The sequence below is a fragment of the Coregonus clupeaformis genome, chromosome 2, assembly GCF_020615455.1.
Source record: "Coregonus clupeaformis isolate EN_2021a chromosome 2, ASM2061545v1, whole genome shotgun sequence".
Lineage (NCBI taxonomy): Eukaryota > Metazoa > Chordata > Actinopteri > Salmoniformes > Salmonidae > Coregonus > Coregonus clupeaformis.
The window spans coordinates 2131669-2154779 of NC_059193.1; the positions used below are offsets into that span (position 1 = coordinate 2131669).

The 23111-nt window shown below is 45.3% G+C and overlaps 1 protein-coding gene across 7 annotated transcripts in view; it reads right to left on the minus strand.

Annotated features, from left to right (window-relative positions):
• LOC121549909 (plasma membrane calcium-transporting ATPase 1-like) overlaps positions 1-23111 on the minus strand; it is a 65969-nt gene that overhangs the window by 32391 nt on the left and 10467 nt on the right. For 4 of the 7 annotated variants that reach the window (XM_041861911.2, XM_041861884.2, XM_041861894.2 and 1 more), the window contains exons 2-9: positions 21794-22247; positions 9444-9641; positions 7914-8171; positions 7558-7683; positions 5618-5776; positions 5400-5444; positions 3430-3462; positions 356-511 (exon numbers count right to left, since the gene is read on the minus strand). In XM_041861911.2, coding sequence (XP_041717845.2) covers positions 356-511; positions 3430-3462; positions 5400-5444; positions 5618-5776; positions 7558-7683; positions 7914-8171; positions 9444-9641; positions 21794-21980 — 1162 coding nt within the window. In that variant the 5' untranslated portion in view covers positions 21981-22247. The remainder of the gene's footprint in view (positions 1-355; positions 512-3429; positions 3463-5399; positions 5445-5617; positions 5777-7557; positions 7684-7913; positions 8172-9443; positions 9642-21793; positions 22248-23111) is intronic. The other 3 variants (XM_041861919.2, XM_041861902.2, XM_041861927.2) reach the window with 1 other exon arrangement.

Consider the following 23111-nt stretch of genomic DNA (forward strand, 5'->3'; position numbering starts at 1 on the left):
GAGCGAGACCGCTAGAGAGAGAGAGCGAGACCGCTAGAGAGAGAGAGCGAGACCGCTAGAGAGAGAGAGCGAGACCGCTAGAGAGAGAGAGCGAGACCGCTAGAGAGAGAGGGGGGAGAGGGAGAGCGAGACCGCTAGAGAGAGAGGGGGGAGAGAGAGCGAGACCGCAAGAGAGAGAGGGGGGAGAGGGAGAGCGAGACCGCAAGAGAGAGAGGGGGGAGAGAGAGGCGGGAGAGAGCGAGTGAGACCGCAAGAGAGCGAGCGAGACCGCATGAGAGCGAGGGGGGAGAGAGAGAGCGAAGACAGCAAAAGAGAGAGCGACAGCAAGAGAGTGAAAAAAGAGAAGTTCACTGACCAGCTTTGCCAATTTGGACTGCTAATTTGGTTAGCTTCCCCTGGAGAACGGACTTCTCCTTCTTCTCCTTCAAGTTGGATTTCCTCTTCTCGTCGGTATCGACTTCGTCGCTGTTGAGGGGCTGCATCTCCATGGCGGCTCCGTCCGCGGCTTTAGCTGAGGGGGAGAGAGGAGAGGGGACGTTGACTTACACGTTGGACTGATTCAGAATGGAGGTACTCCTACTGCAGTTTCAATTACCAGCCCTTAAGGGTGAGAACGCTTCTGGTTTTCATTCTTTAGTTCTAATCAACTGGATTGTTTGTCAAACCAATTAGCTGATCAATGAGCTACCAGTTCGGAAGGAAAATCATCACTAGTAGAATAGCATTGCCTTTCTGCCTACTTGGCTCATGTTCAGTAGGCACGAAGCACAAACAAAGGTTTTGAAACAGGATTTACTATGGGTTTTTTGGTACAACGTACAATCAAATGGCCCATTGTAATTTTTCTATTTCAAAACATTCCCTGTTTCGTGCCTACTGACCACAAGCTGATTACCTTCTAATTCTTGCACGTTCATTTAAAAAAGCAAGTCACTGCACAACTGTTAAAGCAAAAAAACTTTGGACATAGAAGCCTTGAGGGGGGTGGGGTTGAGATAAGCAAGTTGGAAAATCAATGGCAAGTAGCTACATCTCTCCAGTCCTTTAGTGTGATTCAATACGGAGTGATTTTCAAAGAGACTTGAGAGGGTGCCATATTTTTTGCAAATGTTTTATTTTGGCTTTGGCTTCGATTCGCAGAGGAGTGCTTTTGAAGGGAACTTGGGCTAAATGTCATTGCAATTATGAGTCCGGTCCAAAAATGTAATTAGGCTTTGGTAGGAATCAGTATGAAAAAATAAAAAAATGTATGCACTCACTTACTGTAAGTCGCTCTGAATAAGAGCATCTGCTAAATGACTAAAATGTAAATGTAAAATTAATCAAATTACCATATTCCCACTCAGAGAGCAGCAGCCCTGGGATCTGTGGAATCCACTGTTACAGTAGCCAGACAGACACCACTTCAATTCCTCTAAAGGCTCCCTCCCTCAGTCTCTCCCTCAGTCTCTCCCTCAGTCTCTCCCTCAGTCTCTCCCTCAGTCTCTCCCTCAGTCTCTCCCTCAGTCTCTCCCTCAGTCTCTCCCTCAGTCTCTCCCTCAGTCTCTCCCTCAGTCTCTCCCTCAGTCTCTCCCCCTCAGTCTCTCCCTCAGTCTCTCCTCAGTCTCCCTCAGTCTCTCCCTCAGTCTCTCCTCAGTCTCTCCCTCAGTCTCTCCCTCAGTCTCTCTCAGTCTCTCCCTCAGTCTCTCCCTCAGTCTCTCCCTCAGTCTCTCCTCAGTCTCTCCCTCAGTCTCCCTCAGTCTCCCTCAGTCTCTCCCTCAGTCTCTCCCTCAGTCTCTCCTCAGTCTCTCCTCAGTCTCTCCTCAGTCTCTCCCTCAGTCTCTCCCTCAGTCTCTCCCTCAGTCTCTCCCTCAGTCTCTCCCTCAGTCTCTCCCTCAGTCTCTCCCTCAGTCTCTCCCTCAGTCTCTCCCTCAGTCTCTCCCTCAGTCTCTCCCTCAGTCTCTCCCTCAGTCTCTCCCTCAGTCTCTCCCTCAGTCTCTCCCTCAGTCTCTCCCTCAGTCTCTCCCTCAGTCTCTCCCTCAGTCTCTCCCTCAGTCTCTCCCTCAGTCTCTCCCTCAGTCTCTCCCTCAGTCTCTCCCTCAGTCTCTCCCTCCCGGGTTGGACAATGCCAACAGACACCTTGACTCATCTGACCAAGTAACCTAGAAGACGACAGCGGGCAGGCGGGCCAGCAGGGCTGATCTCTAACCCATCTCTCCCAATGATAAAATCATTATCTCTGGCCCTGCCAGAGCTAGCACTGCAGGGGAGGATACCTGTGTCGGCTTCATCTCAGTCTTTCTCTCCCAACCCTGGACTGACTGAACACTCATTATATACTGTATGTCTCTCTCCCAGCCCTTGACTGACTGAACAGTCGTTATAGAATCGCCAGTCGAGTCTATCCCCAGGCTCATCCCTTGCTGATGCCAGGAGCCACACAGCCAGCGTGTACAGGATGGGTGCCATGATATTCCCAGGTGGTGTGTTCTGCATTTACACAGCCTGTAACCCCAGACTGAGGGATTATTCTGGGGTGGTGTGTTCTGCATTTACACAGCCTGTAACCCCAGACTGAGGGATTATTCTGGGGTGGTGTGTTCTGCATTTACACAGCCTGTAACCCCAGACTGAGGGATTATTCTGGGGTGGTGTGTTCTGCATTTACACAGCCTGTAACCCCAGACTGAGGGATTATTCTGGGGTGGTGTGTTCTGCATTTACACAGCCTGTAACCCCAGACTGAGGGATTATTCTGCTCCCTCCTGGCAGACAGAGAATCAAAGGACCGCCACCAGGACCTCAATTAACAGGCTCAGGCTAGCTAACAGCATGGCTGCCGCTCTGTAGACAGTGGGTGACAATGGAGTTTAGAGAGCTGGGTCTCATAGTCGTACAACAGCATGACGCTGAATAGCTGACAAGGTCTGAGTACTATAGAATGAATGGTTCAGATTGGACAGACAGACAGAAAGAAAGAAAGAAGCTAGAAGGGCAAAAAGCAGATGCTCTTCCCTCAGGATGGTTACAGGGCTCCTCAGATCTGGATTCAACAGCACCTGTCGCTCAGTGCAGGAGAGGGACAAGGAAAAGAGGGAGAGAGAGAGAGAGAGAGACAGAGGGAGAGAGACAGAGGGAGAGATACAGAGGGAGAAAGGAGAGAGAGAAGGGAACATGCTGGCCCAGACCAGACAATGAATGGACCAGTCACCGGCACGCAAGCTCTGACCCACAAGGCCACAGAGTAGCATGGGGAAACACAACCTGACACTGGTTAAGCTACTACTACTGACACCAGGCTAAGCGACAGGTCAAGGTTAAACTAAAATCCAATACTGTTAAATGGGCTATGGAGATGGCATTAATATAGAGCGAAACAGATCAAGGTACAGTGGCAGCGCACAACCAAGTCGAAAGGAAATGAAAAGAACTCCGGCCTGTTAGACTCACCTTTCTTGCGGTTTTCGGCTGCTCCATCTTGCTCTGTGGATGGAAAGCAAAATCGAGAAGAACAGAGTCAGTCACCTATTGGGAAGCAATTTGCAAACAGCTGCAATTCTGAACACCAACTTAAAATCAAAATCTCCCATTTTGATTTGATACCGTGAGAGACGGCAATAATTTTTATGAAGCCAAACAGATGAGTGCTGGGGTTGCATTATGACATGCAAATTGTAAATCAGCTCCTCCAGCCAACAGGTAATTTCTACCCATACCAAACAGGTCCACACACACACACACACACACACGATAGAACTACAGCCAGCCACTTTCATCATACACAAAACACACCGAAAGCCATAAACTACATAAATTGATCCACATCCTACTATAGTATATTAACTTGTTTCAAAACCGAAACGTATGCACACATAAAAGTATGTAGACACCCCTTTAAATTAGTGGATTCTGATATTTCAGCCGCACCCGTTGCTGACAAGTGTATAAAATCGAGCACACCGCCATGCAATCTCCATAGACAAACATTGGCAGTAGAATGGCCTTACTAAAGGGCTCAGTGACTTTCAACGTGGCACCGTCATAGGATGCCACCTTTCCAACAAGTCAGTTCGTCAAATTTCTGCCCGGTCAACTGTAAGTGCTGTTATTGTGAAGTGGAAACGTCTAGGAGCAACAACGGCTCAGCCGTGAAGTGGTAGGCCACACAAGCTCACAGAACGGGACCGCCAAGTGCTGAAGCGTGTAAAAATCGTCTGTCCTCGGTTGCAACACTCACTACCGAATTCCAAACTGCCTCAAAGCAATGTCAACACAAGAACTGTTCGTCGGGAGCTTCATGAAATGGGTTCCCATGGCCGAGCAGCCGCACACAAGCCTAAGATCATCATGCGCAATGCCAAGCGTCGGCTGGAGTGGTGTAAAGTTCGCCGCCATTGACTCTGGAGCAGTGGAAACGAGTGCTCTGGAGTGACAAGTCACGCTTCACCATCTGGCAGTCCAACGGTAAAATCTGGGTTTGGTGGATGCCAGGAGAACGCCACCTGCTCCAATGCATAGTGCCAACTGTAAAGTTTGGTGGAAGACGGAATAATGGTCTGGGGCTGTTTTTCATGGTTCGGGCTAGGCCCCTTAGTTCCAGTGATGTAAAATCTTAATGCTACAGCATACAATGACAGAAGGCCCTTTTCTGTTTCAGCATGACAATACCCCCGTGCACGGTCCATACAGAAATGGTTTGTCGAGATTAGTGTTGAAGAACTTGACTGGCCTGCACAGAGCACTGACCTCAACCCCATCGAACACCTTTGGGTTGAATTGAAACGCCGACTGCGAGCCAGGCCTAATCGCCCAACATCAGTGCCCAACCTCACGAATGCTCTTTGTGGCTGAATCGAAGCAAGTCCCCACAACAATGTTCCGGAATCTAGTGGAAAGCCTTCCCAGAAGAGAGGAGGCTGTTATGGCAGCAAAGGGGGGAACAACTCCATATTAATGACCATGATTTTGGAATGAGATGTTCGACCAGCAGGTGTCCACATACTTTTGGTCTTGTAGTGTACACACACACACGGCCTTGATTGAATAGAACTACAATTGCTCAACAAAGAATGCCAGAAAGCACTGCGCTATATGTACAACGAACACCTAACCTCATATACTGCATCGTGAGCTGCAAGCACTCAATACAAGGCTGTGGACTTCACACGCACAGCAGCATTGAACACGGCAGCAAGTGCTAAAGTAAAGCCTTGCTAACTATTCCCATTGAAGCAGCAGCTCTCCCAAAATAAGTTCCACCACAGCTGAGACCTGACCTGTGCTCAGCCCTTCCTCAGCTTAGCTCTAGTTCAAACCTCTCTCACTCTCCTCTGTCAGCTCAGTGCAGTCTGCTCTGCTGTGTGAGTGAGTAGTGGTGCTGCTGCAGTGTACAGCCCAGACAGACGCCACTGATTCTCTACCTGTCTGACTCCGCTTCCTCACACTTCTCTGCACATCAACTGCATCTATAGAAATTCAACAAAAGACTGTTGAAAGAAAAACTCCATTCTTTGTGCAACGGGCAAAGGCATAATAAAATAATTGTAAAAAGCGTGGGTAGAGAGAACTGTAGATGATGCTCTGCCTTGCACACTGTGAATCATGAATGGATTCCACGCGCTCTCAAATGTCAACATACTTCTCTTCTCCTTCTTCTCCTTCTTCTTGGCCTCCTTCTCCTCCTCGTCATCCTCGTCATCCTCCGAGGCGCCCAGTAAAGCGAAGATTATTCCAGTTTGAGAGTTCTCACCCACGGCCGTGACCAGCATTTTGCCAGAGCCCTCCATGACGTGGGTGCCTGCAGAGGGAAAACAGATAAGGGCGGGGTGAGGTAGCGCCGCCATAGACATACAACTGATGCTTACACTGTATAGGCCTCTGCCAGGGTTTTCCTTACTATTACTTAGCTAAAGCCATGTAGACATTTTCCATTATAGTCCAATTCTATGGGGAGTGGGGAATGTGGGTGTTAGCAGTCCTGGATGTTGATTCCCGTGGTAAAGTGAGTAAACCTGGGGGATACAGATTAGCATGATGTTTGTGCCTGCCTGCAGATAGAGAGGAGAGGTAGGGTGAGGTAGGCTAGAAAGTCAGGCGCCTAGCTAATGCTACAGTGTAAATGCCAGGTGTTTCCCTGACTATTACTTAGCTAACGCTACAGACGTCAACATTCCCGTTACAATTACATGGAAAGTGCAGGCAGCCCTGCCTAGCTCTGTTGCTCACGGCTTCATTTGTCTGCTATAAATTGGTACTGATAGTAAGGAATATTTGGGTGTTTCCAGTCCTGGGTCCAGATTCGGGAGCCTGTGGTCATTGTGAGTAAATCTGACGGGAAAAACTGTAGGCCTATTTACAGCTAAATATGAACAACTGTAGGCTTATTTTTACAGCTAAATATGAGCGCATACAAACTTAATAAAGTGTATCACGTTTTGGAATTACATTTCAAAAGCAAAGTCAAGCCTCAAATACTCGTCCTGGATGACAGCACTAACACATTTGCACACTCCCAGCTTTTAATCAAAAGCCAATTGTGAGCCTTAGTGAATTAATGGGAACATGAGCCCCACAACACAACAGTAGCTTTCTCCAGAGTTTAATGCCCACAACTGACTGAGAACAGAGAGACAGTGAGAGAGAGAGACACAGAGACAGAGAGGGAGGAAGAAGTGCATTAAGAGCTCCCCCATGCCTGTGTTAATTAGGCTGTATTTCTCTCTCAGAACAGAGGCAGGGGCTGGTCTGAGCTGGGTGGGAAGATGATGATGATGCAGACTAAATGCAGACAGGCTCTCTTGGAGGTGAGACCACAGGGGGCTGGGAGAGGCAAACAAGCACTTTTTAAATCCCCTCCTTGGGGATCTGACCAAGGAAGTGCCATTTTATTAAAGGATCAACTTGCTTTCATAAAATGGTATTAGGGATAAGACAAGCAATACCCTCAGACGGCAAAATAAAAACAGGGTTTAGAGGTCTATATATTTCACAGTGCTCAAGTAGTCCTGGACCTACACCATCAAGTCCACAGTCAGGGGTTGTATTAGAGTTCAGAAATCTGCATTTTCAAAACGCAGACCATCATATTGCATATTACCTGAGAAAAGTAGGCTACACCAAGAAAAGTACCAGAGAAAAGTAGCTACACATCAGTCAGAGCGCTGTTTGCTGATAGAAAGCCATTTGTGAATTCACATCAGAGCGGAGAAGTGCAACTGAAGCACAACAGTCTGACACCGAGCAGAAATTACAACAAGCAGCATTTCAGATCTGCGTTTTAAAAAATGCAGCAAGATATTTGGTATGCGTTTTTTGTGTGTGTTCTTTTTTGCAGAATTCTACGTTAACGCGATCCCTGACAGTACTGCTGGACTCCAGCTCAGAATATTGCTGGATACTGCCTGCATACCCCATTCCAAGACAAAGTAAGATCATCTATCAAAGGCCTTATATTCCAGTTGCAAAAATTGTTTATTCCACTATTAGGGGTGGGGACAAATCTAGGCCTGGCAACTGAACTACAACCACATGAGCTTCATAGTATAAAACAAGGCAGAAGAACAAGAATAGGACAGCTACCTGACAACAGCATGGGGTCTCTATCCAGCGTTTTCTTGACGTGGTCCGACTCCCCCGTGAGGGAGCTCTCGTCGATTTTGAGATCATTTCCTTGAATAAGAATACCGTCCGAGGGTAGGAGATCACCTGGGACACACAAACAGGAGAATAAATAGTCCTTTATGAATTCAAAAGACGTGGATGAACGCAGAAAACATTACACGCTCTGGTCAATTCATCCTCGCCAATAACAGATAATTGGGTCCCAAACGTCACCCTATTTCCTATGTAGTGGGCCCATCGGGCTCGGGTCAAAAGTAGTGCTCTTATATAGGGAATAGGGTGCCATTTGGGATGCAGCAAGAGACGCCTCTTACCGTATTTTATTTGTGCAACGTCACCGACCACAATCTCAGCCACGGGGATTTGGATGACTTGGCCGCCGCGGACAACGGCAAACTTCTGCTCTTGTTCGATGCGGCTCTGCAAGCCACGGAATTGCTTCTCTTTGCTCCAGTCGTTGAACGCCGTCACCAGCACCACGCAGACGACCGACAGCAGGATGGCGGCGCCCTCGATCCAGCCCGCCTCCGCCTCGCCATCGTCCTCCACCCCTCCAGCTGCGCTCCCACAGTCTGCATACGGATCAAAGCACACGGTTACAGGGATAGACCGCCAGGTGTCTAATAGACACAATCTGAACACATATCTTTAAATGTTGATGTAAATGGTTATTAAATAGGCCCAGCTGCAGAATTTATTTTAAATAAACTATCCCTCTGCAGTGAATTTAAGTCAAATACAAATACAACTACTCAGTGCAGTACATTGGACACCTACAGTGCCTTCAGAAAGTATTCACACCCCTTGACTTCATCCACATTTGGTTGTGTTGCAGCCTGGAATTGTTTATGATTCAATTGAGATTTTGTGTCACTGGCCTACACACAATACTCCATAATGTCAAAGGGGAATTATGTTTTCAGAAATTAAATGAAAAATGAGAAGCTGAAATGTCTTGAGTCAATAAGTATTCAACCCCATTGTTATGACAAGCCTAAATAAGTAAAGATTTGCTTAACAAGTCACATAATAAGTTGCATGGACTCACTGTATGCAATAATAGTGTTTAATATGATATTTGAATGACTACCTCATCTCTGTACCCCATACATACATACAATTATCTGTAAGGTCCCTCAGTTGAGCAGTGAATTTCAAACACAGATTCAACCACAAAGACCAGGGAGGTTTTCCAATGCCTCGCAAAGAAGGGCACCTATTGGTAGATGGGTAAAATAACAATAAAAAAGCAGACATTATATATCTCTTTGAGCATGGTGAAGTTTTACACTTTGGATGGTGTATCAATACACCCAGTCACTACAAAGATACAGGTGTCTTTCCTAACTCAGTTTCCGGAGAGGAAGGAAAACGCTCAGGATTTTCACCATGAGGCCAATGGTGACTTTAAAACAGTTACAGAGTTTAATGGCTGTGATAGGAGAAAACTGAGGATTGATCAACATTGTAGTTACTCCACAATACTAACCTAAATGACAGAGTGAAAAGAAGGAAGCCTGTACAGAATATAAATATTCCAAACAGGCATCCCGTTTGCAATAAGGCACTAAAGTAAAACTGCAAAAAATGTGGCAAAGGAATTAACTTTGTCCTGAATACAACGCATTATGTTTGGGGCATTTTATTTAGATAGTTAACAAAAAAAAAAGGGTGTGAATACTTTCTGAAGTCACTGTAGGTGGTTTATAAACTATCAGGCCAATCCGAAGTGCTCCGATTTAAAAAGAAAACATCAGAGCCAGCACAGGATGGTCAGAAAACCACTGAGTTACCTCCATTACTGCCTAGGCATCAAGTAGAAGAGGTAAATAGGTGTTGCTTACGTTCTCGTTCGGCATCTGGAGGTCTATAGAAAGAAAGGCCTAATGAAACTATGGCTGCCACTTCCAGGATAATCAGTGTTACGTCTTGTAATGCTTCCCAAACTAATTGAAGAAATGTTTTGGGCTTTTTCGGAGGTATTAAGTTCTGCCCGAACACTTCTTTTCTTTTGTCGATGTCTGCGGGCTGCCCACTTAAACCTGGGGGAAAAGAGAGAGATGGAATTAGATTAAGCCAGTGCATTTGTGTTTTTACATTTTCTTAGTACCATTGACATTTATTTTTGACAACCATTACCACAACCACCAACTCTGGAAAATAATGGTAATATCCAATGCCTCATTAACCTCATCGACAACGATGCATGTAGACATTTGGTGAATTAATTAAATGAAAAGAGCCAGGACCAGAAAGACAGAATAGATTGAGGTAGGTCAGAGAGCCGTATTCTGTCGCAGGGCTCCTGAAAACAAGCACCCACAGGGCATCAGTGTTTCTGACAGGCCGTGCAGTTCCAAATAAACACACTATAAGACAACAATGCCACCCGGCGACAATACACATTCTACTTCTGCAAAATAAGTCAACCGGAGCTACGCTCTCAGATTTTAAGGGTAGAATTCCAGGATATATAAAAAAATATATATATATATAATTGAGGACAGTCAGAAAACCTACATGTTATTAAGACAAATCACACAAGTGACTTTCCCCCGCCAGTGATTGAATAAACAGATTGATAACTGGAGATGCAGTGATCATTTTTACATTCAGACAGTCACAGCAAGGCCCTATCATTATCTCACCTTATTCAACGTGACAAGGCCCGACTGCTCTGTGGACCCATTCATTTGTGTGCACAGAGAGCATTTCGCTTGCCGTGCAGCTCATTCAAATGCCTGCTCTCCACAGGCAAAGGTCAAATTCAAAATACTTTTCATACATTTGATGTGGCTTTTCAACCTATATTTAAGCGTACTGACTGACTGAACTGTGGAGGCAGAGTCAGAGGGAGACAGAGAATGACAGAGAGAGAAGAGACTAATCAATAGTGATCTGGGAGATAGATTGGGGGGTTATAAGCAGGCTCTAGGAGCAGAAATAGAGAGCGCAACAGAGAGATATGAGATATAGCTAGAGACAGACAGACATGGACTAATGAAGAGTGGGAGACTAGACTGGGAGGCTGTAGGCAAGCTGTAGGGAGTCAGTCGGGAGGCTTAGGCTCCCAGTCTAATGAATGGAGACTGAACAGCAGCAGAAGGGCCAGCAAAGGGCTCACAGAGTCTGCAGGCAAGCACTGAGCAATGACATCACGTGTAGCAGTGGGAAATTAGTCAGCATTGCAGAGCAGCAGTGGGGTGGAGAAGGAGAGGAGAGTGAAATATAGAATAGAGAAGGACGAGGAGATTGAAGGATACAAGGGAGGAGAGGGGGCATGCACACCTGCTGAGATACGATTCTCTGCCAGAAGGAGCTGTCAGAATCAACTTTTGAATGTGCTACTGGAACATCCGGTGTAATGTTTCAAGTACAAGAGATGAGGCAATTTGGCCACGTCAAGACCACTCTATTCACAGCATTACATCAATCTCATGGTGGAGATAGCATGCCGGAATTCACCCCACAGAACAACAAGTAGCGAGCAATACACTAGAATATTGCGCTGCTGCTCTTAGCCTACTTACAGCAATTAGCCTATAACGTAAACCCCATGACAGTCATTTGACTGATCGTTTCCAGATCAAAAAAGGGACGTTTTATAGCTGATGTCTATGTATGCATCAAACTGTATCTCGTTATAAATCTATATTACTGCGTGTGTGTTTACATGTTAAAGTAGTGTGTCGAGGGGCAGCCAGTCAGCCAGCCAGGGAGGGAGGTATAATGCAGTCTTCCCTCTCTCTTCCCCAGTGTGTTTGCGCGCGCGGGGATGAGGTGCTGCTGGTGATGACTCACCATTTACAGCACGATCAAAGGCTAAGGTTTATCGTGCTGCTGCCGCACAGCTCTCTAGCCGGCTGTCCTTCACAGTCTGTTTTGATTCATTACCAGCCTCTAATGAAAGCACGCTGACAGCTAATACTCGCTCCATTTTCCACAATCCACCGCTTTCTCTCCCCCCCCCATCTCCGCATTAGTGAAATAAACATTAGTGACAAGAGAATGATTAAGGCAAGAGGACGTATGACAAACAAAAGGTTAAAATCATGTTAGCGTTTGAATCATTTAGCCATTTGAAAGTCCATCACCAGTCACCCGTGCGACTATTCATTAACTCTTTAATAATCAACTTGTCCCCGCTTAACCCCTCCAAGTACTGTCCTATTCTCCCTACACTGTGGTTTAAAATTAGCCCTCTGGACTTTACTCGTGGTGCAGGTGGTAAAATGATTTGGGCAAAACAGCCATGGATACATGATCTCTGCAGACAGAGAGTGGAGACATCTAGAAGTCTACGGAGGAATAGCTTCCCCTAGCAGGCGTCCAGCTTTATAACAAACCTGCTACTACTAGTACAGTGTAAGTCCTCCAGCAGCCCCAACAGTACATATTTTGGTTGTAGACCGGCACAAACATACCTCATTCAACGCTTGATGATTAGTTAACAAGATAGCGTAGCAGTGCGGTCGTGTTCTCTTGTGTGTCCATGTAAATAGCCAGTTTTTTGTATTTTATTTTACGTATATATTTCCCTATCACACTTTTCATCCTTCTACTAAATATACTTTCTTGCAACCCGCCTCACTCAATGTGGAACGGATTCTATTATTTACTCACCTTTATCTAGAATCTCCAGTTGAAACTAGCCAGCCAGCTAACTGGCTACTTGCTATTAGCCACCGTTAGCGGTTTTCACCCAGAACATCAGATTTTCTGCCGGAATAACTGAATCACTGGACCTTAACACCGGATCTAGCTAGCCGCAACCGAATGGATGTCGCTGTAGGCTAATCACCACTGCCCCCGTAGCACCATTTAGCCTTGAGCTAGCCCCGGCTATCTACCGCTCTGTCTACCGGACGAGAGTAGCCAGCTAACCAGCTAACTAGCTACTCACTATTAGCCACCGTTAGCGGCTTTTTCTCCATTGTCCGTGGCCTGCACTACCTACCAGCCAGCTCTAGTCTGTACTATTATCGGCCAGTCTGCACTGTCTGCACAGCGAGTTATCGACCCAGAACCTATCGGATTTTCTGCCGGAATCACTAAATCACTGGACCTTTAACACCTGATCATCGCAACTAGCTAGCTGCAACCATATGAACGTTGTTGTTGGCTAATTAGCCTTGAGTCAAGCACATCTCCTGGCTATCTACCTCTCTGTCAACCGGACGGGACCTCCTAGAGTCGACACGGAGCCCTGCCGATCCATCACGACTGGTCTGCCGACGTAATCGTCTGTGGTTTCAACAGGCTTCCTGTTGCGACGACCACGAAGATCCATCTGCTAGCACACGCAAACTACAACCGTGCTTCCTGCTCGCTGTGCTGAAGCACCAATTTAATCTGCTCTCGGACTCACATATTGCTGTTCACTGGACCTTATGATCACTCAGCTGCACAGCTGATGCCTGCTGGACTGTTCCTTTACACGGTACCCTGTCCTGTTTATTCTGTTTAGCCTCAGCCCAAACTTTCATCACCATTACCAGTTGTTGTCTTAGCTCTCTCTAATAACACCTGTGATTGCTTTATGCCTCTCTCCCATTTCAATATGCCTTGCCTATTGCTGTTCCAGTTAGTTCTTATTATACAATTTCACTGTAGAACCCCAAGTCCCTCTCAAACTGCCTCAAATAGTTCCTTTGTTCCACCCCCCATACACGCCGAGACCGGCTCAATCGGTGCCTCCAGTGATGCTCGCTCTTTCATTGTTACCCAACGCTTAGGCATTACCTCCACTGTACTCATATCCTTGTCTGTACATAATGCCCTGAATCTTTTCTACAACGCCCGGAAATCTGCCCCCTTTATTCTCTGTACCCAACGCACTAGAAGACCAGTTCTTAAAGCCTTTAGCCGTATCCTTATTCTAGTCCTCCTCTGTTCCTCTGGTGATGTAGAGGCTAACCCAGGCCCTGCAGCCCCCAATATCACTCCTACTCCCCAGGAGCTATCATTTGTTGACTTCTGTAACCGTAAAAGCCTTGGTTTTCTGCACGTTAACATCATAAGTCTACTTCCTAAGTTTGAGTTATTCACTGCGTTAGCACACTCCGCCAACCCTGATGTTCTAGCAGTGTCTGAATCCTGGTTTAGGAAGGCCACCAAAAATTCTGAAATGTCCATCCCCAACTACAACATTTTCCGTCTAGATAGAACTGCCAAAGGGGGTGGAGTTACAATCTACTGTAGAGATAGAGCTCTGCAGGCTATCATACTATCCAGGTCTGTGCCCAAACAGTTTGAGCTTCTACTTCTAAAAATCCACCTTTCCAGAAATAAGTCTCTCACTGTTGCCGCTTGCTACAGACCCCCCTCAGCCCCCAGCTATGCCCTGGACACCATATGTGAATTGATTGTCCCCCATTTATCCTCAGAGTTCGTACTGCTTGGTGACCTAAATTGGGATATGCTTAACACCCCGGCAATCCTACAATCCAAACTAGATGCCCTCAATCTCACACAAATTATCAACGAACCTACCAGGTACAACCCTAAATCCGTAAACATGGGTACCCTCATAGATATCATCCTGACTAACTTACCCTCGCTCTGGATAAGTCGCTCTGGATAAGAGCGTCTGCTAAATGACTAAAATGTAAAAAAAATGTAAATACACCACCGCTGTCTTCAACCAGGATCTCAGCGATCACTGCCTTATTGCCTGCGTTCGTAACGGGTCCGCGGTCAAACTACCACCCCTCATCACTGTCAAACGCTCCCTAAAACACTTTAGCGAGCAGGCCTTCCTAATTGACCTGGCCCAGGTATCCTGGATGGATATAGATCTCATTTCGTCAGTAGAGGACGCCTGGTTGTTCTTTAAAAGTAATTTCCTCTCAATCTTAAATAAACATGCCCCATTCAAAAAATACAGAACTAAGAACAGATATAGCCCCTGGCTCTCCTCAGACTTGACTGCCCTTGACCAGCACAAAAACATCCTGTGGCGTACTGCATTAGCATCAAATAGCCCCCGCGATATGCAACTTTTCAGAGAAGTCAGGAAGTAGTTAGGAAAGCAAAGGCTAACTTTTTCAAACAGAAATTTGCATCCTGTAGCACTAACTCCAAAAAGTTTTGGGACACTGTAAAGTCCATGGAGAATAAGAGCACCTCCTCCCAGCTGCCCACTGCACTGAGGCTAGGAAACACTATCACCACCGATAAATCTACAATAATCGAGAATTTCAACAAGCATTTTGCTACGGCTGGCCATGCTTTCCACTTGGATACCACTACCCCGGCCACCAGCTCTGCACCCTCCGCTACAACTTGCCCATGCCCCCCCCGCCGCATCTCCTTCACACAAATTCAGACAGCTGATGTTCTGAAAGAGCTGCAAAGACGACAATCTGGACCCTTTCTTTCTAAAACTAGCCGCCGAAATTGTCGCAACCCCTACAACTAGCCTGTTCAACCTCTCTTTCGTAACGTCTGAGATCCCCAGAGATTGGAAAGCTGACGCGGTCATCCCCTTCTTCAAAGGGGGTGACACTCTAGATCCAAACTGTTACAGACCTATATCCATCCTGCACTGCCTTTCGAAGGTTTTTGAAAGCCAAGTTTACAAACAGATCACCGACCATTTCGAATTCCACCGTACCTTCTCCGCTATGCAATCCGGTTTCCGAGCTGGTCACGGGTGCACCTCAGCCATGCTCAAGGTCCTAAACGATATTATAACCGCGATCGATAATAGACAGTACTGTGCAGCAGTCTTCATCGACCTGTCCAAGGCTTTCGACTGTCAACCACCGCATTCTTATTGGCAGACTAAATAGCCTTGGTTTCTCAAATGACTGCATCGCCTGGTTCACCAACTACTTCTCAGATAGAGTTCAATGTGTCAAATCGGAGGGCCTGTTGTCTGGACCTATGGCAGTCTCTATGGGGGTGCCACAGGGTTCAATTATTGGGCCGACTCTTTTCTCTGTGTATATCAATGATGTCGCTCATGCTGCTGGTGACTCTCAGATCCACCTCTACGCAGACGACACCATTTTGTATACATCTGGCCCTTCATTGGACACTGTGTTAACAAACCTCCAAACGAGCTTCAATGCCATACAACACTCCTTCAGTAGCCTTCAACTGCTCTTAAACACTAGTAAAACTAAATGCATGCTCTTCAATCGAACGCTGCTGGCACCCGCCCACCCGACTAGAATCACTACTCTCGACGGGTCTGACCTAGAGTATGTGGACAACTATAAATACCTAGGTGTCTGGTTAGAATGTAAACTCTCCTTCCAGACTCACATTAAGAATCTCAAATCCAAAGTTAAATCTAGAATCGGCTTCCTATTTCGCAACAAAGCCTCCTTCACTCATGCTGCCAAACATGCCCTCGTAAAACTGACTATCCTACCGATCCTTGACTTCGGCGATGTCATTTACAAAATAGCCTCCAACACACTGTAGTCTATCACAGTGCCATCCGTTTTGTCATCAAAGCCCCATATACTACCCACCACTGTGACCTGTACGCTCTTGTTGGCTGGTCCTCACTACATATTCGTCGCCAAACCCACTGGCTCCAGGCCATCTATAAATCACTGCTAGGCAAATCCCCGCCTTATCTTAGCTCATTGGTCACCATAGCAACACCCACCCGTAGTATGCGCTCCAGCAGGAATATCTCACTGGTCATCCCCAAAGCCAAAACCTCCTTTGGCCGCCATTCCTTCCAGTTCTCTGCTGCCAATGACAGGAAACGAATTGCAAAAATCTCTAAAGCTGGAGACACTTATCTCCCTCACTAAGCGTCAGTTGTCAGAGCACCTTACCAATCACCGCACCTGTACACAGCCCATCTGAAATTAGTCCACCCAACTACCTCATCCCTATATTGTTATTTATTTTGCTCATTTGCACCCCAGTATCTCTATTTGCACATCATCTCTTGCACATCTATCATTCCAGTGTTAATACTAATTGTAATTATTTTGCACTATAGCCTATTTATTGCCTTACCTCCATAACTTGCTACATTTGCACAAACTGTATATATATATTTTCTGTTGTATTTTTGACTTTATGTTTTACCCCATATGTAACTCTGTGTTGTTGTTTTTAATCGCACTGCTTTGCTTTATCTTGGCCAGGTTGCAGTTGTAAATGAGAACTTATTCTCAACTGGCTTACCTGGTTAAATAAAGGTGAGAAAAAAAAAGTTGAATCAGGTGTGCTTGTCCAGGGCTACAATAAAAATGAGTACTGTTGGGGTTACTGGAGGAATGGAGTTGGAAAACACTGCAGTAGACTATAGACCAGGGTTCTCCAACCCTGTTCCTGGAGAGCTACCCTCCTGTAGGTTCACTCCAACCCCAGTTGTAACTAACCTCATTCAGTTTATCAACCAGCTAATTATTAGAATCAGGTGCACTAGATTAGGGTTGGCGTGAAAAACAACAGGACAGTAGCACTACACAGCTGATTCAAATAAGCAACTCATCAATCTTTGATTATTTGAATCAGCTGTGTAGTGCTATAGACAGTAGTTGATGGAAGCAAGATACGTTTTCATTCTGACAATCTTGCCCTAACAATTAGGAAACATACTTGTGTTCCATCGGCATTCTGCGCAAAGTCTACCAGAGATGCTGTGTCAAAGACATAGCCTTGGTTTCAAAAGAGAACAATACTAGCAAGACTGACACAGCTTAAAAGTACAGGTAGGGTCAAAAACAAAACATCATGAAAATCACCAATAAGACAACCCCAGAAGTGAGCAATCAACTACCCTGCTGAAGGGACTTTAACGCCAGAGATTACAACAGGTAAATCAATCTGCAGGCAGACGAGATCAATATCACCAGATAAATGTAGTGGCACCCAAAATACGTCTACTCTGAAGTTCGAACAATAGTGAAAGAATGAGCGGGCAATCTGAGAAGATTCAGGGATTGCATAGCTTTCAGAAATCTGCATTTTGAAAACGCAGACCATCAATATCTGCATTTTAAACTATTTCACCAGCATTTTATATTGAAACTCAGTGTTTTTTTTGCTTCAATAGTGATTAGGGGTGAGCAACTATAGTTCACACAAAACAGTGCACACATTCAGCAGAAAATGGCTTCATTATCATCAGATGACAACCGAAGTGCAACGCTATTTTGGCTAGCAGCCACACGTATATTAGTTTAGAACGAAAAAGCAAGGTCTTTTTTGCAAAAACAATGTATGGCCATCATATTTCTAATGTTTATCATAGAAAGAATGTAGCCAGTTAATCTTGCATTTACTGGAGAAAATAACACAGGGAGAAGTAGCTACACGTCAGTCGGAGCACTGTCTGCTGATAGAATGGTAGTTCCTTTATGTGGGAAATTGATTGGTCTGACGATGAGAGCCAAGATTTCTCATCCGAGTGGAGAAGCGCAACTAAAGCACAAAATTAGTCTGAAGCCCAGCAGAAATGACAATAAGAAGCATTACAAAACGCAGCAAGATTTCTTATGTTTTCTTTTTTTTTCTGCGTGAAAAACACAATTGTGCATTAACGCGACCCCTAAGATTGTCAATAATATTGTTGCTCAGGGGCAGAGTTATTTAAAATTCAGCTTATGCAGAATAATGTGGTTAAGGGACAGAAGAACAGTCTGTTCAGTGCTGAAATAATAGGTGGAAACATCCTTGCGAATTATGTTACTGGCTCTAGTAAGAGGGGAAAGATTGTGGTTACAGTGTAGAAAATAGCCTTGTGGAGGTCTGGTGGGTACATATAGTATTCTGGGCTAAATATAGTGTGACATTCAAGGGTTGTAGGAAGGCCTGCTCCCTTTAAAACAAATTTCAACGCTGTCCCTAGTAATGGTGTAACCAGTAAAGAAAGCAGATTTTCCAAATAAAAGCTGGAAAGTCGTCAAAAGATTTGTGAAAGGACTGGGCTTTAGAATGGAGAAATAGCCTACTAACTAATTAGCAATCCTCTTTCGATTGTCAAGCTGGCAGTAATCTTAAATGACGGCTTAATTTCCTGGCCAATAGTGAATGAGCTGATTGAAATACATGTGTCAAAAACTCTGGGGCACCCAGCCAAGTAGTGGAGCTGCTGCACTGCACACGCTGTGGAGGAAACAATGTGGAGCTACTCTAGCTTATCAGGGGCAGGGTGTCATGTCAAAATGTTCCCAATTTTCACGTTCTGATTGTTTTGACTGTTCTGATCGATTGTGACATGTACATTTCTCACAGCCTGAAAATTGTCACAGTTCAATAATTGCACACGTCTACTTATGTGGATGGCTGTGCTTGTGCGGATGTCTCCCTCCACACCCTCCCTCACCCTTAATTAGCTAGCTAGCGAGCTAGCATAATTAGTGGTCAAGCTGGTCGAGATGGCTTGTTCTCAGAGGTGTGCAGTTTGATTGTTTGTGTAGCTAAATAAACGATAGCTAGCTAATTAAGGCAGAGGGGGTGGGGTGTGGAGAGACATCCGCACGAGCTCAGCCATCCACATAAGCAGACGTGCGTGCAATTATTGAACTGTGACAATTTTCAGGCTGTGAGAAATTTTACAAAATGACATCACAATCGATCAGAACGTGAAAATGAGGAGAATTTAATTGAGAACATTTTCACACTGGGAACATTTTCAAATGACACCAGGAAGGGCACTACAGTGGATGTAAGCTATGGTCACTTGAAAGGAGAGCAAGCTGTGTAAACTCAAGTGTACATTGTCAAATATAGGTGGATGGGTAGAGACTAGAGAATCATTCATTTTCTAAATTAACAAGTTTCTCAGAGGAACGTTCTATCAGAAAAGACTAGCCATCCAAAAAAGTGCAATTAATTATACTGTAAATTCCTGTCAGCGGAAATGAAAGCGATGATTTTAAAGTTTCTGAACATGCACTAGGCCTAACTAAATGGACAGATAACCCTATCTGATCTCATCCCTGTTTATCCTTAATAAAACACCAACTGTCATGACTACTTACATGACATTGTCTCTCTAGCTAGCATACATCAAGACAAAATAAATCTAACAACCACAATATCATACAAGGCATGGCCCTGTACAGATCCCCTGCTTTGTCATTACAAGTTATACAAACTTTACAATTCACCAAAAACATCCAAATACAAAGCTCAACAAATCCTTGCAATTTACACATTTAAACCCCCCCCAGTTGGAGCTTTACTCTGGCACTTTGACACTGAGCAGGCAGAACAGAATCCAGCTATGACTAGGCCTAAATACTTCTGGTTGTTAATCATCTTGGTGTTTCAATACTCACTGAAAGGGCAGGAGAGGACAAGTACCATAACTGACTGATCTAGGGCATTTGAGATCATTCAAGCCTCAAGTATGAGCGTTCTTTCTGTTCGGCATTTCAACCGGTTGACACAGATGCTCAGACACATGTGTAGACGATGATCATTGTAAATCTGGTACTGGCACCGACCCTCTATATAGCTTCCATTCTACAGTTTTTTGCTTCCTTTCTTATTTCTCATGTTGGTTTTTTAGTTCTACTCCTTTGATATTGAATAATGCACTGCTGGGAAGGGCCTGCAAGTTAAACATTTCACTGTGCATGTGACAAATAAAACTTGAGACACCAGTCTCAGCTACCGACCCTGCAAAACCTCTCTCAATAAATCACAACAGCTTTGAGCAGATATTCAATCCTTGTACAAAGCCAGGTGTGTGTGGTTCTGATGAAGACCATTGATGGCGGAAAAGTTCATTTTAACTTGAATAAAACAATGCATTTTTAATGGTGAGTGAGTGTTGAGCCTTTTCCTTTTCAAAGAATGTCAGCTATGAATATGAGAAAACCGTTGTTTTTTTAAAAGGATTATGCATGAAAGAATGGGGCAACCATTGTCCAAATCATTGAAATATTGCATATACTATAACATCATGGTATGTTAACTCTAATACAAACCTATCTGATGTTCAAACCAACAAACCCCTCTGCCACATATGAAGTTCAAACCAACAAACCCCTCTGCCACATATGAAGTTCAAACCCACAACCCCCTGTGCCACTTCTGAAGTTCAAACCAACAAATGAATGTGGCACAGGGGTTTGTAGAACCTACACAACCTACAAAACGGATGTGGTACAGGCCATTCATTACTAGCATTGAAACACTGCATGGCACTGACTGTGGTGGATATGCAGTGCCGTTTTAATCTGGGATCAAACCGAAAATCCCCTCCCCCAAGAGTTCAAACCAGGTCATGCCGGCGATTAGGCACAACAACTTCTATGTGGGGACTGGAGAGAGAGCGGTAAACCAATGTATGCAGGAGAGGCTCTACACAAGCAAGTCCCTGATGTAAAGTGACTTGGCACTTTTTCCACACGCTTGGCATGGCCAGATCTGCTGAGTGGACAGAGAGGATCAGCGTCTACACACACAGACAGGATATAAAGCAGACAACAGGGATAGTCCCTGAGGAACGGAACAGTGGTACTGCCTGAACCACCTTATAAAAATAGGATAAATATTGCAGTGGTGGTGGTGACTTGTGTATATATATATATATATATATATACACACACACACACACTTAAAAAAGCAGTGCCATTTTTTAAGATTAGCTGCTACACGGACCAAGACATTGCTGGGGAGAGCCCTGAGAGACCTGTGCACCGGCTACAGCAAAAAGACAGACTCTGGTAATTAAGTGTTTTTCAACTCTCATCTCCAGGGCATGTTGAAAGGGGGATAAAAGCATGCCATGCTGCTGGAAAGCTGCACAACGGAACAGGGTAGCAGACCAGTTCCGGAGATGAGCTCATGTCTTGCCCACACCACAACGTTAAACCAGTTACTAGCCGTGCACACCATCCTGTCCTGTCCCCACATGTGGAACATTGACCTGCAGAGTCTGGTACGGTGCCCAGGCAGACAGCTGGTCTGTCGGAAGCCTCCCTCCGCACTTCAGAGGTGAAAAAAAGAGAGCGAGAGCAAGCGAGATACATAGACCCCGGAATAGCTCAAGGCCCGGACCGGGTCAGTGCCACCCTTCCCCGGCCACCTGTCTACTAGGATACCAGCTTTCCAAGGAAGTGATGTCAAGGTGCTGTGGATGACACGGCCCAATGACATGCTCTCTAAGCTAGCATTCACAACTAGCATTCAAGAACAACAGATCTAATCAAATGAAGAGTGATGAAGGTGAATTGGTTGAGAAATAGAACGAGGCGGTATCTACCATCTACAGGTGACGTTTTCAATCGGGTGCAGAGTCCTTGAACATCCCCATAACTTTCCCTGATTTTGCCTATTGCCTCTGCCCCCCGCAGTTCCATGAGAGACCGCAGGTCCTTTAGCGAGCAACCAAAGTCCCCATCGTGGTTGGCCGTGGAGTTCTTCACTCCGCTGTACGAGTTGTTCGCCATAACGTCCCTCTGCGCGTGCACCGTCGGCTACGGTGAAAAATGGTGTCCCAAAGGGAGAGCTAAAATCCTCTGCGAGCAAGCCCAGTAGTAGTTCCCATAAACAGCTACAGGTCCTTCAGAGGAGGATGGTGGTGAAGTGAGGAGACTCCAGGTAGAAGGACTTGGACAGATCAAAAGCCATTTCCCTCAGACCGTGGCGTGCCCTATTCTTTCATGTTCACCGAGGTTCACACACGCAGACTCAGAGAGAAGACAGCATACAAGGATCTGAAAGAGAAAAAACACATAACGTTGGTCATTCAGAATTCAAATGGCATGTTTCATTTCAATAACAGCACTTATTATGAAAGTCACGGCAACACACTGATGATATAATCCAAACTATCAGGCAAAGACGCTTGTAGTCGTTTCACTTCACAGCTCCCTTCTGAAAATAGATTGTAGGAACCCCAGGTCACTGGCAAAGACTAATAACCGAGCCCTGTCCATTCATCTTTTACCCCCCCAATGTTAGAGACCAAAGTGCAGAATAAAGCACAGCAGTGGTCAGCCTGTCTGAAGGAGGATTCTATTTGATTAATTTCTTAGAATCATCAGAAGGGAATGTGCCATGTTCGAGCCGGACAGAGGGGTGCACCGGAATCAGCAAGTCAAAAAACGGCAGGAAAGATGACATGTAAAAGGCAGCTTTGTATGAAGAAAGGCAATTCAAATGGTCCGTGATAAAAATGACCCAACCTACAGTGGGGAGAACAAGTATTTGATACACTGCTGATTTTGCAGGTTTTCCTACTTACAAAGCATGTAGAGGTCTGTAAATGTAATTACACTTCAACTGTGAGAGACGGAATCTAAAACAAAAATCCAGAAAATCACATTGTATGATTTTTAAGTAATTAATTTGCATTTTATTGCATGACACAAGTATTTGATCACCTACCAACCAGTAAGAATTCCGGCTCTCACAGACCTGTTAGTTTTTCTTTAAGAAGCCCTCCTGTTCTTCACTCATTACCTGTATTAACTGCACCTGTTTGAACTCGTTACCTGTATAAAAGACACCTGTCCACACACTCAATCAAACAGACTCCAACCTCTCCACAATGGCCAAGACCAGAGAGCTGTGTAAGG